General features: G+C 44.2%; 1 protein-coding gene across 2 annotated transcripts in view; it reads right to left on the bottom strand.

Annotated features, from left to right (window-relative positions):
* Positions 1–14,871, bottom strand: part of RILPL2 (Rab interacting lysosomal protein like 2) — a 37,115-nt gene extending 22,244 nt beyond the window's left edge. Inside the window, exons 1-2 of one of the 2 annotated variants that reach the window (XM_053588746.1) lie at positions 14,028–14,871; positions 4,042–4,193 (exon numbers count right to left, since the gene is read on the bottom strand). In XM_053588746.1, coding sequence (XP_053444721.1) covers positions 4,042–4,193; positions 14,028–14,843 — 968 coding nt within the window. In that variant the 5' untranslated portion in view covers positions 14,844–14,871. The remainder of the gene's footprint in view (positions 1–4,041; positions 4,194–14,027) is intronic. The other variant, XM_053588745.1, reaches the window with a different exon arrangement.
* Positions 14,872–15,280: the final 409 nt, after the last annotated feature.

The following is a 15,280-nucleotide window of genomic DNA, read 5'->3' as shown; positions in this document are numbered from 1 at the left end:
GAGTGCCGTGGCGTCACACGGCTCACAGCAACCTCTAACTCTTGGGCTTACGCAATTCTCTTGCCTCAGCCTCCCGAGCAGCTGGGACTACAGGCGCCCGCCACAACACCCAGCTATTTTTTTGTTGCAGTTTGGCCGGGGCTGGGTTTGAACCCGCCACCCTCGGCATATGGGGCCAGCGCCCTACTCACTGAGCCACAGGCGCCACCCAGAGTGAGACTCTGTTTACATACACACACACACACACACACACACAAAAGAGGGGGAAAATAGACTCTACCTCATTTTTTTTTTCTTTTTAGAAAATTTTTCAGGCTGGGCACAGTGTCTCACACCTGTAATCCTAGCTCTCTGTTAGGCCAATATCAGTAAATTGCTTGAGCTCAAGAGTTTGAGACCAGCCTGAACAACAGTTAGACCCTGGCTCTCAAAATAGCTGGGTGTTGAGACAGATTCCTATAGTCCCAGCTACTTGTTTGGCTGAAGCAAGAGGATTGCTTGGGCTCAGGAGTTTGAAGTTGCTGTGAGCTGTGATGTCACAGGCTCTACTAAGAGCAACAGAATAAGACTCTATCTAAAAAAAAAAAAAAATTTTTTTTTTTCAGTCTGTATGCTCCCAGTTATAAGAGTACACCTTTTGATGGGAAGAGAGGTAAAGTCTCATTACAAACAGCATGCAGGATGGGAAATATAATTGTGGCCACTTTCGGAAACAACCTATCATAGCTCTCTGTCATTATGAATTATTATCTGTATATTATCAGTATGAGCTTGGACCTCCAAATTGATGCAGTTGCTATGAGAACGTCTCAGTAGGCAGGCTGGTTTCTCAAGAATATATAACCCAAGAAACTAAGCAGCATCCTGCTTCTTTTGGCCTGCACCAGATGGAAAGTGCACATCTTTTGTTCTCTGGGAATTCAAAACTAGCAATAAAGTGTGTTGTTTTGTTCACTGACAAGCTGCTCACAGCACCAGCAGCTTAGCAGTTCCTCTTTTTTTTTTTTTTTTTTGAGATAGAGTCTCAAGCTGTCACCCTGGGTAGAGTAGAGTGCCATGGCATCACAGCTCACAGCAACCTCAAACTCGGGCTTGGACTGTAGGTGCCCGCCACAACGCCCAGATATTTTTTTCTTGTAGTTGTCGTTGTTTGGCAGGCCTGGGCTAGATTCAAACCTGCCAGTTCCAGTGTACGTGGCTGGTGCCCTAACTGCTGAGCTACAGGCACCAAGCCAGCAGCTCCTCTTTTTAACTACCTGTGTCTGAACTACTTATTAAAGAAGATAAGATCTTTCCATCAACATGGTTCCAACCTCAGCAGAAGGGAAGAAGTAAATTGCTGTTGGCAGAATCAGCCCTTTTGGGTTTGGCTTCTTAGAACACATCTACTTATTACTGCTCTCTTTTTCTTTCTTTCTTTCTTTTTTTTTTTTGAGACCAAGTCTCACTATGTCGCCCTGGGTAGAGTGGCAGGGCGTTACAGCTCACAGCAACCTCAAGCTTTTGGGCTTAAGTGATTCTCCTGCCTCAGCCTCCCAAGTAGCTGGGACTACAGGTACATGCCACAACGCCCGGCCATTTTTTGGTTGGAGTTGTCACTGTCGTTTGGCAGACGCAGGCTAGATTCAAACCTGCCAGCTCTGATGTATGTGGCTGGCATCCTAGCTGCTGAGCTACAGGCACGGAGCCTATTACTGCTCTCTCATAGATGCTACATGTATAGAATTTAAAGAAGACTACCACTTGGCCTTTTTGTTTTATGTCCTTAATTCCAAACTTTCAGGGTCCAAATGTGGCATGCTAATTAAAAATACAGCTCTGATCAACATACATCCCCACCACAGATTTAAGCAGGTACCAGCCTCTCCAGACCTCAGCTCACCATGGCAATAACATCACTTCAACTCAGTCTTGTTGTGATCACTAATTGAAATGACATTTGGGATACACTTAACAGAGTACCTGGTATGTGTCAAGTATTTGTAAATACTACTGAGCAGTGTGTTTTTATTCCCTTGGTCTTTCCTTCTTCTACCTATAAAAAAACATACAGTAAGCCGGTGCAGTGGCTCACGGCTGTAATCTCAATACTCTGGGACGCCAAGACAGGTAGATCACTTGAGCTTAGGAATTCCAGACCAGCCTGAAGAGTGAGACCCTAGTGTCTAAAAAGGCAAGGACCTGTAGTCCTAGCTACTCAGGAGGCTGAGGCAAGAGGATAGCTTGAGCCTAAGAGTTTGAGGTTGCTGTGAGCTATGATGCCACAGCTCTCTACCAAGGGTGACAAGGTAAGACTCTGTCTCAACCAAAAAAAAAAAAAAGAAAGAGGGCGGCGCCTGTGGCTCAGTCGGTAAGGCGCCAGCCCCATATGCCAAGGGTAGCGGGTTCAAACCCAGCCCCGGCCAAACTGCAACCAAAAAATAGCCGGGCGTTGTGGCAGGCGCCTGTAGTCCCAGCTGCTCGGGAGGCTGAGGCAAAAGAATCATGTAAGCCCAAGAGCTGGAGGTTGCTGTGAGCCGTGTGATGCCACGGCACGCTACCAAGGGCAGTAAAGTGAGACTCTGTCTCTACAAAAAAAAAAAAAAGAAAGATGGGCAGCGCCTGTGGCTCAAGGAGTAGGGCGCTGGTCCCATATGCCGGAGGTGGTGGGTTCAAACCCAGCCCCAGCAAAAAAAAAAAAAAAAAAAAAAAGAAAGAAAGAAAACATGCTTTAACTCAAGTGTTTCCCAGAATTATTCTTCCAGAGTCCCCTTCTCAAGAAATACCAATATAAAAGAAAACATTTTGGGAAATGGTGGCACAAATGGAAATATCAAAGTCCAAAGTAAATATGGACTTACTGCCTTTCTTGCTGTCTTAGAATTCATTCTCTACACATTACTACTGTGGTCTTTTTTTTTTTTTTATTGAGACATTCTCACTCTGATGCCCAGGCTAGAATGAAGTGGCCTCAGTCCAGCTCACAGCAACCTCAAACTCCTGGGTTCAAGGGATACTCCTTGCTCAGCTTCCTGGGTAGCCCACACCACGGCCAGCTAGTTTTTCTATGTTTAGTAGAGACAGGGTCTTGTTCTTGCGCAGGCTGGTCTTGAACTCCTAAGGTCAAGTGATCTTCCTACCTTGGCCTCCCAGAGTGCTAGAATTATAGGCGTGAGCCACTGCACCCAGCCACTGTGGTCTTTTGAAACTTTTAATTTTTATGTAATTCCAAACTTCTTTAACAGAGAAGTTGTGAGATTAGCATAGGACTTATACCCTTTACCCAGATTCTCTATTTATCTATCTGTCCATCCATTTAGCCATCCATCTGTCTATCCATCTATCTCTCTGTCTTCCTTTTGAACCACTGAAGAATAAATTATAGACATGTCGCTATGGTACTGCCCAATACTGCAGAGTATATTTCCAAAGAACAAGAACATTCTTTTACATAACCAAGTGGTTCAGTTATCAAAATCATCACCCTGATCCCTTAAAACATTAAATCAGATCTCATCATTCCCTTGATCACAACTCTCCAATGACTCATAACACTCACAGTAAAACGTAACCACCCTGTGGCCTTCTGATCATCTTCTGCCTTGCATTCTGGGTTCTGCCCTTTTGGGCTCCTTCAAATCGACCCACTGGTTCCCACCTCAGGGTGTCTGCACTCCTGCTCCATTTTTGCCTTTCTAAATATTTACCTGGTTGCCGTCTTCTTTTCCCTGAGAGGGGTTCCCCCTGACCACCCTATCTAAACAGGACCCAGCCTGCCATGGCATCTCCTCATGTGTCCTTTAGAGCACTTGCCACCATTATCCTTTGTGTTTATTTTGGGCTTCCTTATTGATTTCCTGTCCCCCCTAGTGAACTAGCACAGACTTTCCTTCCCTCTGTTATGTTCATTGCTACATCCGCTAGTGCCTGGCACAGTGTCAGTCACTTGGTAGGACTCCAATAAATTGGATGAACGAACATAAGAACCAATATACAACCCAGCAAGGACTTGCAGGCCAGGTCTCCTCAGTGATGTGGGGCCCTTGAGGATGAAGAGCCCACCTCTTGTAGCACTGAAGTTCCTCCTGAGCCACCAGGAGCTGCGACTTGAGTCTGTTGCGTTCCTGCAGCACATCTCTCAGCTCCTGCAGAGTGAAGCGTGGTCGGTTGGGATCTGTCAGGTCAACCACCGCTTTGTCTGGTCCCAGGTTTACCTACAACAAAAGATGCCATTTACACTGGTTCCCTCAGGGGATGTACTATCCACTCACCTCAGAAAGGACAGTTCTATTGTTTGGTGGCTCCTGGGGATGCTATGAGCTGAGATGTTGCCTGTGAGAAATGCTTGGACAATGGTAAGCATAAGTTCTAAGCACCATTCTCCAAGAAAAGGACCAGGGCTCCTTTGAGAAGCACTGATTCTACAACTGAAGCAGAAAAAGTTTAAACCAAGCCCCAAACAAGCTGTTGAGTAAGAAAAGGAGACGGACACAGTTTGGGCTGGGCATGTGGCTCACACCTGTCATCCTAACTCTCTGGGAGGTTGAGGCAAGTGGATTGGCTTGAGCTCAGGAGTTTAAAACCAGTCTGAGCAAGAGCAAGATCTGGTCTCTACTAAAAATAGAAAAACTAGCCAGGCACCTGTAGTCCCAGCTACTCAGGATGCTGAGGCAAGAGGATTGCTTAAGCCCAAGAGACTGAGGTTGCTGTGAGCCACGATGCAACAGCACTCTATACAGGATAACAAAGTCTCAAAAAAAAAAAGAAAGAAAGAAACAGTTTGAAGGAGGTCCTACTGGCCAAACTGAGAAAAATCTGAGTATCAATCAATAACAGTGATTGACAATAATATATTAGATAAAAAGAGAATTCAGAGTCCATATTTAAAATACAAAAATAAAAATTAGCATGGTGGCTCATGTCTGTAATCCCAGAACTTGGGAGGCCAAGGCAGGTGGATTGTCTGAGCTCACAGGTTTGAGACCAGCCTGAGCCAAAGCAAGACCTTGTCTAAAAATAGCCGGGTGTTGTAAGAATCGCTTGAACCCAAGCGTCTAAGGCTGCTATGAGCTATGACTTCTACTGAGCACTCTACTGAGGGTGACAAAGTGAGACTCTGTCTCAAAAAAAAAAGTAATAATTAACAGAACAATGCCTCATCTCTAAAAAATAAATAAATAAAAGAAAAATTAATTCATTAAGGGGGAAAGAGAGACCCTGTACTTTACAACAGAATGAAGGGCTGGACATGCTGGCTCACACCTATTATCCTCAGACTCTGGGAGGCCAAAGTGGAAGGATCGCTTGAGCTCTGGAGTTTGAGACCAGCCCGAGGAAGAGCAGGATCCCATCTACTAAAGCATGGTTCTCAATCTTCCTAATGCCACAATGTATTTTCTTTTTTTTTTTTTTAAGAGAGTCTCACTTTATTGCCCTCTGTAGAGTGGTATGGCGTCACAGCTCACAGTAACTTCCAGCTCTTGGACTTAGGCAATTCTCTTGCCTCAGCCTCCTGAGTACCTGGGACTACAGGCACCTGCCACAACGCCTGGCTATTGGCCAGGGCCAGGTTTGAACCTGCCACACTCAGTATATGGGGCCAGTGCTCTACTCACTGAGCCACAGGCGCTGCCTGCCACAATGTATTTTCATTGTTAAAAAGGGGTCACGACCCACAGGTTGAGAACTGCTGCACTAAAAATAAAAAAATTAGCCAGGTGGCAGAAAATGACCAAATACTGTGTATTTGTTTTATATATTTAATAACTGTTTTAAATGAAAGTTAAAAAAAAAAATTAGCTAGGCATGGTGGTGGGCACCTATAGTCCCAGCTACTCAGGAGGCTGAGGCAGATGGATAGCTTAAGCCCAGGAGTTTGAGGTTGCTGTGAGCTAGAATGACACCACTCACTCTAGCCAGGCAGTAGTGAGACCCTGTCGTAAAAAAAGAAAAAAAGAATAAGTCCAGTTAAATAAACTAAGGCACAACCACACTCTGGAATATACTACAGGTAATAAAGAGAATAAGGCACACTTTCAAGAGAAATGCAGTAGTGAGTCCCAGTTATGCAAGAAGCTGAGGCAAGAGGATTGCTTCAGCACAGGAGTTTAAGTCCAGTCTGGGCAACATAGCAAGATCCTGTCTCTGGGGAAAAAAGAAACAACAACAACAGAGAAAGAAATGTAATGGTGAATGGTGAGTAATCATGTTTCACCCATCAGCCTGACAAAAATCTACGTATTAGAAAATACTGTTACATGTCATCAAATAAAGTTGTACTTAAAAAATTTTACTATGGGGGTGGTGCCTGTGGCTCAGTCGGTAAGGCGCCAGCCCCATATACCGAGGGTGGCGGGTTCAAACCCGGCCCCGGCCAAACTGCAACCAAAAAAAAAAAATAGCTGGGCGTTGTGGCGGGCGCCTGTAGTCCCAGCTACTCAGGAAGCTGAGGCAAGAGAATCGCTTAAGCCCAGGAGTTGGAGGTTGCTGTGAGCTGTATGAGGCCACAGCACTCTACCAAGGGCCATAAAGTGAGATTCTGCCTCTACAAAAAAAAAATTTTACTATGATATGTACATTTCTAAGTCAGATACTTGTGACTTTTGCTTTAATTACATGAACGTATCTTGTCTCCTTGATATTGTATTCATTCTTTTTTTCTCTAGAATGAAGGTTTAATTGTATGGCTTTTCAGAACTGAAATACAGATGAAAGGTTAAAAAAGTCAGAAGTTAAGAAAAGTAATTTCTTTGGTGATAGAGACTGATTAGTAATCTTTGCCTGTATTTTCCTGATAGCATATGACAAATGTTTATAAGGTAACAAGATGTAAACAGGTCAAAAATTGGGCGGCACCTGTGGCTCAAGGAGTAGGGCGCCTGTGACTCAAGGAATAGGGCGCCGGTCCCATATGCCGGAGGTGGCGGGTTCAAACCTAGCCCCGGCCAAAAGAAAAAAAAAAAATAAAAAAGAAAACAGGTTAAAAATTGTGTGGTGTTGGATTCAGAAATAAATATTTTAATTTTCAAATGTAGTTATAAATTATAATGTATTCATATTTGTACTTTCTGTTAAAATGCATGATTGCAGGATTGTTGTTTAGATTTTGTGTTTATTCTTGATGAAAAGCTTTGTTTTTAAGTTTGCATTCAAATCTTAAGAAATAAATTCACCCATTTTATCAAAAAAAAGAAAGAAAATACTGTGTGTTGTAACGGGTCTGGGGAAATAGGCACTTTAGCTGACAACTGAGGCCACCAGATCTAAGGAGAGCTTTACAGCTTAATTTTACAATACTGTACTTATCAAAATTTCAAATGCACTTTTCTTTCCACTCACTGAGGATCTATTTTCTCTAGACAGTGGCCTCTCAGGGGCCAAATGGCTTAGGACAGGATGATTCACTGTTCTATGTCATAAGAGGAAATGACTGGGGAAGAAATGTCTTTTGGTAGACAACTGCTTAAAGTATAGACTGTCAACCTTTCTTGGTGCCATGGACCCTTCTGGCAGCCTGGCAGCTGCAGATCCCTTCCTAGGGAAATGTTTATAAAGATATAAAGGAAAATGCATTTGATTGTAAGGATATTAACCAAGCTGACACACAGTGATCAAAATATTTTTAAAGCAAATTTATGATGAATATCACTGCATCTTTATTACAAGCTCAAATAATTAAGTTTGCGAACCTGTCCTAGAAAAAGTTTGCTATGAATATCACTGCTGAATATCATTCACTACAGTCACCTTCAAAGTACTCTCCTTAGGAAGCTATGCACTGATGCCAGCACCTAGTCCACCCTTCTAAGCAATTTTGGAACTCTTTTTCTGGAAGGTCATTGTCGGTGAAAGCTAGAGTAGCCTGGTATTCCCCTGAAATCTCAAGGTGGCAATAGCCCCATGTTTCAGGCACTGCAAGGCACACCTATGGTGGTGAAGGGGGATTGGAATGTCCAGCAGAGTAGATGAGAAAATAGTCTGGGAAATGTCTACATAGGGAACAATAGCTTAGAGACAGAATATAAATAAAACTAGGAAGTAACTGATACTCTCCCCCAAAGATACCCTGCAACTGCAGGCACCTTAACCTGTAGACTATAACTTTCCTTCATTAAATTCTCTCTAAAGTGAGCGAGGTGGCTCATGCTTGTAATCCCAGCACTCTGGGAGACCGAGGCGGGCAGATTGCTTGAGCTCAGGAGTTCGAGACCAGCCTGAGCAAGAGTGAGACCCTGTTTCTAAAAATAGCTCAGCATTGTTGCAGGCGCCTATAGTGCCAGCTACTCTGGAGGCTAAGGCAAAACAATCGCTTGAACCCACGAGCTTGAGGTTGCTCTGAGTTATGAGGCCACGGCACTCGACCTCTGAGTGAGACTCTGTCTCAAAAATAAATAAATAAATAAAATAGATAAATAAATTATCTTTCAAGTATTCTTTGATCTGTAGCTTAGTACTCCCCTGTCCTTCAGCCTGATATCTTTCTTCCTTGAACAAAGAACTGCCTATTTAATTAGAACATGAAACTGTTACCTTTTCACTTTTTGCCTTGTGTATACATGCCCCAATTTTCTAACAAATACCTTTGGATACTAGGCTTGAGACGGGGCCTGTTAGCCTCTCAAGGAGCTGATACAGTGTCCTCTCTCAAGGATCAGAACACTACTCTGTGTGTGTGTGTAAATTTCACAGTGCTTTCTCTCCCTTTGTCTGCCAGCTCCCCTGGTGCTTGGGCAAAGTCCCTGTGCAAGGGGACCCCCCCAGTCTGCCTTGTAACTCCATTCTCTGGTTGCAACATGTCATCAGAGTTGTCCTCATACAAGGCCTCACAATTAAGTTCTCAAATTTGCCACCACACACTTACATTGGCAGTACTGTACAAATAACTCAGTAAGATTTCATAACCTTGGTTTATCAGGGTCTCATAGTGTTCATATTGACATGTAGCAGCATCCTGTTGAGTGGCGTTCACTATTATTATTGCATGTTTTTGTATGCCATGCAACAACCAGCTCCAATGGCAATTCCAGAAAGTGTTCCGAAATTGCTTTGAAGGGTAGACGAGGTACTGGCATTAGTGTGCACAGCTTCCCCAGGGGAGCACTTTGAAGGTGACCATGGTGATATTCAGCAATGAGATAAGTAGCACTTTTCCTAGAATGAGTTAGCAAACTTAGTTGGCAGATCTCCATAAATAACACAGCCTAGCCATAGGTTTAAGAAAATGCTCAGGATAGGCACAGTGGCTCACATCTGTAATCCTAGCACTCTGGGAGGCCAAAGTGGGTGGATTGCCTGAGCTCATAGGTTTGAGACCAGCCTGAGCAAAAGTGAGACCCCATCTCTAAAACTAGCTGGGCATTGTGGCAGGCACCTATAGTCCCAGCTACTTGGGAAGCTGAGGCAAGAAAATCACTTGAGCCCAAGAGTTTGAGGTTGCTGTGAGCTATGGTGCCACAGCATTCTACCAAGGGTGACAAATGAGACTCTGTCTCAAAAAAAAAAAAAAAAAATTTTTAAAAAACAAATTCTTTTCCAAGGAGGGGAATTGCGTGGCCAGGATAAAGAAAGATAGGGAGGGAGATTTTTCAAGGCAAATATTTTTTTAAATTTTTATTTAGGAATAACAAAGAGAAAGTTTAGAGCACTTCCAAAGAGAGTTAATGGAAAGAAGATGAGAGAGGCAAGGCAAACAAGGCAAACATTTTGTACTTTTGAATTCTGAATTTAAACTTTTAAAAAAAGAAAGGAAAAAAATACCTCACACCTATTGGGATAGCTACTGTCAAAAGAAAAGAAAGTAACAAGTATTGCCAGTGATGAGATGAAACTGGGACCCTTGTGACTGTTCATAGCAATGTAAATGGTGCAGTCACCATGGAAAACAGTATGGTAGTTCCTTCAAAAATTAAAAATAGAATTACCATTTGGTCCAGCAATTCCATTTCTGGGTATTTATCCAAAAGCACTGAAAGCAGGACTTGAGATATATTTGTATACTCATGTTCACAGCAACTCTGTTTACAAAAGCCAAGGGGTGGAAGCAGCCCAAGTATCCGTCAGCAGATGAATGGATAAACAAAATATGGTATATACATTCAATAGAATATTATTCAGCCTTAAAAAGGAAATTCTGACACATGCCACAACATGCATGAAACTTGAGGACACTATGCTAAATGAAATAAGTCAGTCACATCAGCACAAATGTAACAAGATTTCACGTACATGAAGTAACTAGAATAGGTAAACTCATAGAGATAGAAAAGTAGAACAGTAGTTACCAGGAACTGCAGGTAGGGGAAGTGCAGAGTTTTTTGTTTGTTTTTTGAGACAATTTCACTATGTTGCCCTCGCTAGAATGCCAGCTCGTTGGCATTCACTATGTTGCCCTCGTCACAGCTCACAGCCACCTCAAACTCTTGGGCTCAAGCGATTCTCTTGCCTCAGCCTCCCAGGTAGCTACAGGCTACAGGCACCTGCCACAACGCAGGCTATTTTTTGATGCAGTCGTCATTGTTGTTTAGCTGGCCCAGGCTTGGTACATGTGGCTGGTGCCATAATCACTGTGCTACAGGCGCTGAGCCCGCAAAGTTATTTAATGGGTAAAGTTTCAGGTTATATTTTTTAGAGAGAAGATCTTGCTCTGTTGCCCCGGATGGAGCCCAGAGGCATGATCATAGCTCACTGTAACCTTTCTTTTTGAGACAGAGTCTTACTCTGTTGCCCCCAATAGAGAGCCTGGCATCATCTGAGTTCACATTAACTTCAAACTCCTGGGTTCAGGGGATCCTCTTGCCTCAGCCTCCTGAATTCCTGAGTAACTGGGACTATAAGCATGCACCACCATGCCGGGCTAGTTTTTTCTATTTGTAGTAGAGACAGGATCTCAGTCCTGCTCAGGCGGGATCTCACTGTAACCTTGTCTCCTGGACTCAAGCGATCCTTCTGCTCCAGCTTCCCAAGTAGCTGGGACTATAGGCGCTCACCACCACCATGCCTGCATAATTTTTTTTGTAACTATGGTCTCCTCTATGTTGCCCTGGATGGTCTCTAATCCTGGGCTCTAAGTGATCCTCCAAGCTCAGCCTCTCAAAGTGCTAGGATTACAGGCATGAGCTACTAAGCCTGGAAAAGAGATCTAGAGGTGAGTAATGGTGATCGAAGCACAACCATGTAAATATAATTAATGCAGATGAACTATACACTTAAAAATGGTTAAGACAGTAAAGTTGCTGTTACTTGTATTTTCTCCTACAATTAAAAAATAATTTAAAATAATCAAAAAGAGAGAAAATAAGAACATGGAATATTTTTATAAACTGTCTAGTGGTACTCAAAGTTTGTTCTCTTATTTATGCCTTTTCTCTACCCCTATTCTCAAGGCTGCGGTTTGGGAAGAAAATGTGCTATTTCATCTGTCACCTGATGAAACTTGTCCACTTTGCCCCATGTGGGAAATCACCCAGATCCTGTGCAGATGGCAGGGTTCCCAGTGCCTAATGGGGCTTCCTGTTTGCACCTAGTGATCAGGACAAAAATAGCATGGACCAAGCCATCTTGGGGAAGTCATTTTACTTTTCTTTAATTTGAAAATCCAGGCTACCCATCATCCTACTCAACTATCTCACATGATGGATACTAAAGTAGAACCTTATCTACAAATATAGTTGTCACCATGGTGACTTAGAAATAAATGAATAAAAGGTATCAGAGAAACTACTGGAAAACTTTATGCTTCTCCATGCGTTTCAGTAACCCTGTTCCTGTAGTTCTATCATGGCATACTTTTGGTTTGCAAACTTGTGTTCTGGTTCTGGGTGTGTACTCTTGTCTGACCTCTCTCCCACTAGATGTAAGGCCAAGGACCTTTTCAAATTTTACCTCCACAGTTCCAGATCCTAGCATATAGCAGTCACTCATCCAATGTCAGTACAATTTTAGAATGGAGTAATGAAGACTACTGACTCTGAGTTCAAATCCTGACTTCATTTCTTACCTGCTGTAAGTTCTTAGGCAAATTACTTAACTGTTCTGTTCCTTAGTTTCTGGAAAATGGGTATAATAATAGTGTGAGGAAACTCCACTTACAGCAGCTTTATTTTTTAAGTGTGGGTGGAGAACTACCAGGGAGGCATGAAATTAATTTAATGAATTGCAACAAGAATTTAAAAACTCATAAAAATAGAATAGGTGCCTTTTGGGTCATCCTGCCATTAATACCTGGAAGGGTAGCTATCTACTCCATCCTTATTCTGAAGGACAAAGAGACACCTTCATTGAAGCAGCGAGTATAAATGTGGCTTGTTGGCAAAGGTTCTGGCCAGTGTCAACATCAGCAGCCTCTTCTACAATGTAGGTCCTGCCTCCCCTACCTCCCGGCAAACCCCTACTCCCCAGCTGAGGGGAAGAAAGTCAAAAGCAAAGAAAGAAGAATGTGAGGAATCTGATGATTATATGGCCTTTGGACTTGTTGACTAAACCTTTTATAACTAACTGAACTTTTTTTTTTTTTGTAGAGACAGAGTCTCTCTTTATGGCCCTCGGTAGAATGCCATGGCATCACACAGCTCACAGCAACCTCCAACTCCTGGGCTTAAGCGATTCTCTTGCCTCAGCCTCCTGAGTAGCTGGGACTACAGGCGCCCGCCACAACACCCAGCTATTTTTTGGTTGCAGTTCAGCCGGGGGCCGGGCTTGAACCCGCCACCCTCGGCATATGGGGCCGGCGCCTTACCGACTGAGCCACAGGCACTGCCCACTAACTGAACTCTTAAAATAGAATAGGAAAGAAACTACAGGCATCATGCAGAGTACTGGCAAGTTAGGGTAAGTTGTTTCTTGAAACTTTTGTTTCATCGATACTGGATGGTGAGGTGAAATGTAATTTGGTAAAATTGTGGTTTAATATACATACAGTAAAATGCACTAATCTTGAGTTTATAACATGACGATTTTTAACATACGCATATGTACAGAACTGCATAGCCACACCTGATTAAAATATGGAACATTTCTAGCTCTCTGTCAAATTTTCTTCTGCTCCCTCTTCATTCTGCCTTCTATAACTAAAGATTATTTTGCCTGTTCTTGAATTTTATGTAAATATAGAGTAGGTTCTTTTTTGTGCCAGGCTTCTATCTCTCCATGTAACGTCAGTGAGATTCATGCGTACTATCATGTGTTATCAGTACTGGGTTATTTTTCATGGTTGCGTAGTATTCCATTGTGGGACTATACCACAATTTTATAAATTTGTTACATTCGCATGGTTTCCCATTTGGTACAATTATGACTAATGCTGCTCTGAATCTTCCATGTCTTTTTTGTGTGGAAATACATACTAATTTCTCTTTAGTCAAAATGTTTCTTGGCTGGGTGAGATGGCTCACTCACACATGTAATCCTGGCATTCTGGGAGGCTGAGGCAGGAAGATCCCTTGAGCTCAAGAGTTCAAGACCAGCCTGAACAAGAACAAGACCCCACCTCTCTACTAAAAAAAATAGAAAAATTAACCAGGTGTTGTGGGCACCTGTAGTCCCAGCTACTCAGGAGGCTGAGGCAGGAGGATTGGTTGAGCCCACCAGTTTGAGGTTGCTGTGAGCTAGGCTGACATTAGGTCACTCTAGTCTGGGTAACAGGCCACGGGCAAATGTGATGGGGGGCCGCTGGTGTGGAGCACCGCAGGGGCCCTGCATCTAGTAAGTGCTCGATAAATGTAAAGTACCTTGTCATCACAGGGGCTTATTCCTGCTGTTTTATTGTTTGTTTTTTTCTTATCGTTTTATGCTTCATTTTTATGCCTTGTTATTTTAAGTAAGGCTGTAATGCCTTTATCTGGATTGTCAGAATTAACTGGAAGTACCTAAGATATATGGCCAAGTTGGGGTATGGGATAGTTTACTAAAAAAAAAAGTGAAGTACCATACTGCTTCTAATGTTAGCATCGGATACTCACAGTGGATTGTCACGAGGGACTAGGCCCTCAAGAAAGACAAGGCCCCCCTGCCAACAGGGGCACCCTCCCACGCGCCGCGCTGCCCACACTCACCTCCCCACTGGCGCTGTCCGGCGGGCCGACTCTGCGCAGCCCCTCTACCTCCTTCCTGAGGCTGTCCCTCTCCATGCGCAGCTCCTCCACTGCCAGGTTGCCCTCACTCACCAGCGCCTCCAGCATCTCCAGGACGCGTACGATCTTGAACTGCAGCTGTGTCACCCGTGGGTCGCTGCCCAGGGCCATCAGCTCGCGGCCCATCACGTAGGAGATGTCATACACGTCTTCGGCGGTCAGCTGAAAGGGGCTCTTGCCCAGGGCCCCCTCGGGCCCAGCCTCGTCCCTCTCCTGGTCCTCTTCTTCCTCCTCCCCCTCTTCCTCCTCTCGCAGAGGGGGCTCCTCCATGGCCACCCAGACCCAGCGCAGCCTCCTAGGCTGCTTTCTCTGAGTCTCGGAAGGTTCAACTTCCTCCCGGCACCAAAAACTTTCCGCTGGGCAGTGACGCTGCCGGCCCAATGTGCAAGGGCGAGTCGTGGGCCCTGGAGATAAAGGGGCCGCGCAGGGCGCCCTGTCCCAGCTGATGATCTCGCCGGGGAGCGGGCTCCAGGATGTGACTTTGGGCGCGAAGGGCAGCGGAGAAGAGAAACAGAGAAGTTCAGCGGGAGGTGATCGCTCCCAGCCGGGAGCGGATGCAAACCCGGGGAGGAGGAGTCGCGCTGAGCTCCGCCCCCTGGTGACCGCTGCTGGGGAAGCCAGTGTTGGTGGCGACGCGAGCAGAGTTTCAACGAAGTCATCAGAGGAGGAGGATGAAAAAGACACAACTTTTTCCTTTCCATACTCAAGCTTTCCAGCCACAGAATTTGCATTGTACATGATTCGGAAGATCTGGGTCTCTGTTTGAGGGTGTTTTCTGGAGCCTGAAACAAAACAGAAAACAGCTCTTGTTGGCCACGTCCACAAGGTTGTGGTTCTGCAAAATTCCCAGGCAGATTGTCACCAAGCCCTGAGGAATCTGACTCGGCTATGACCCTCCCTGAAATAAAGAATCCCCGCCTTACTCACTTTTATGACTCCTCTGATCTTCCACCTAACCAGTGGTATAAACTTAGTGAGTTACTTAACTCCTCTGAGCCTCAGTTTCCTCCTCTGTAAAATGGGGACCAACAGACAGTCTTGCTATGTGGAATACATGAGGTTATGGGATAATACGTGTGACAAGTCTAGCACTTAGGAAGCACTCAAATAAATGTTTTTTTAAATCAGTTACTTTTTGTTTCTTTTGAGACAGAGTCTGTCTCTGTCACCCTGAT

The sequence above is a fragment of the Nycticebus coucang genome, chromosome 4 (genome assembly GCF_027406575.1).
Source record: "Nycticebus coucang isolate mNycCou1 chromosome 4, mNycCou1.pri, whole genome shotgun sequence".
Lineage (NCBI taxonomy): Eukaryota > Metazoa > Chordata > Mammalia > Primates > Lorisidae > Nycticebus > Nycticebus coucang.
Note: the sequence above shows the minus strand (reverse complement) of the source record. Positions and strands in the feature narration are given on the sequence as shown.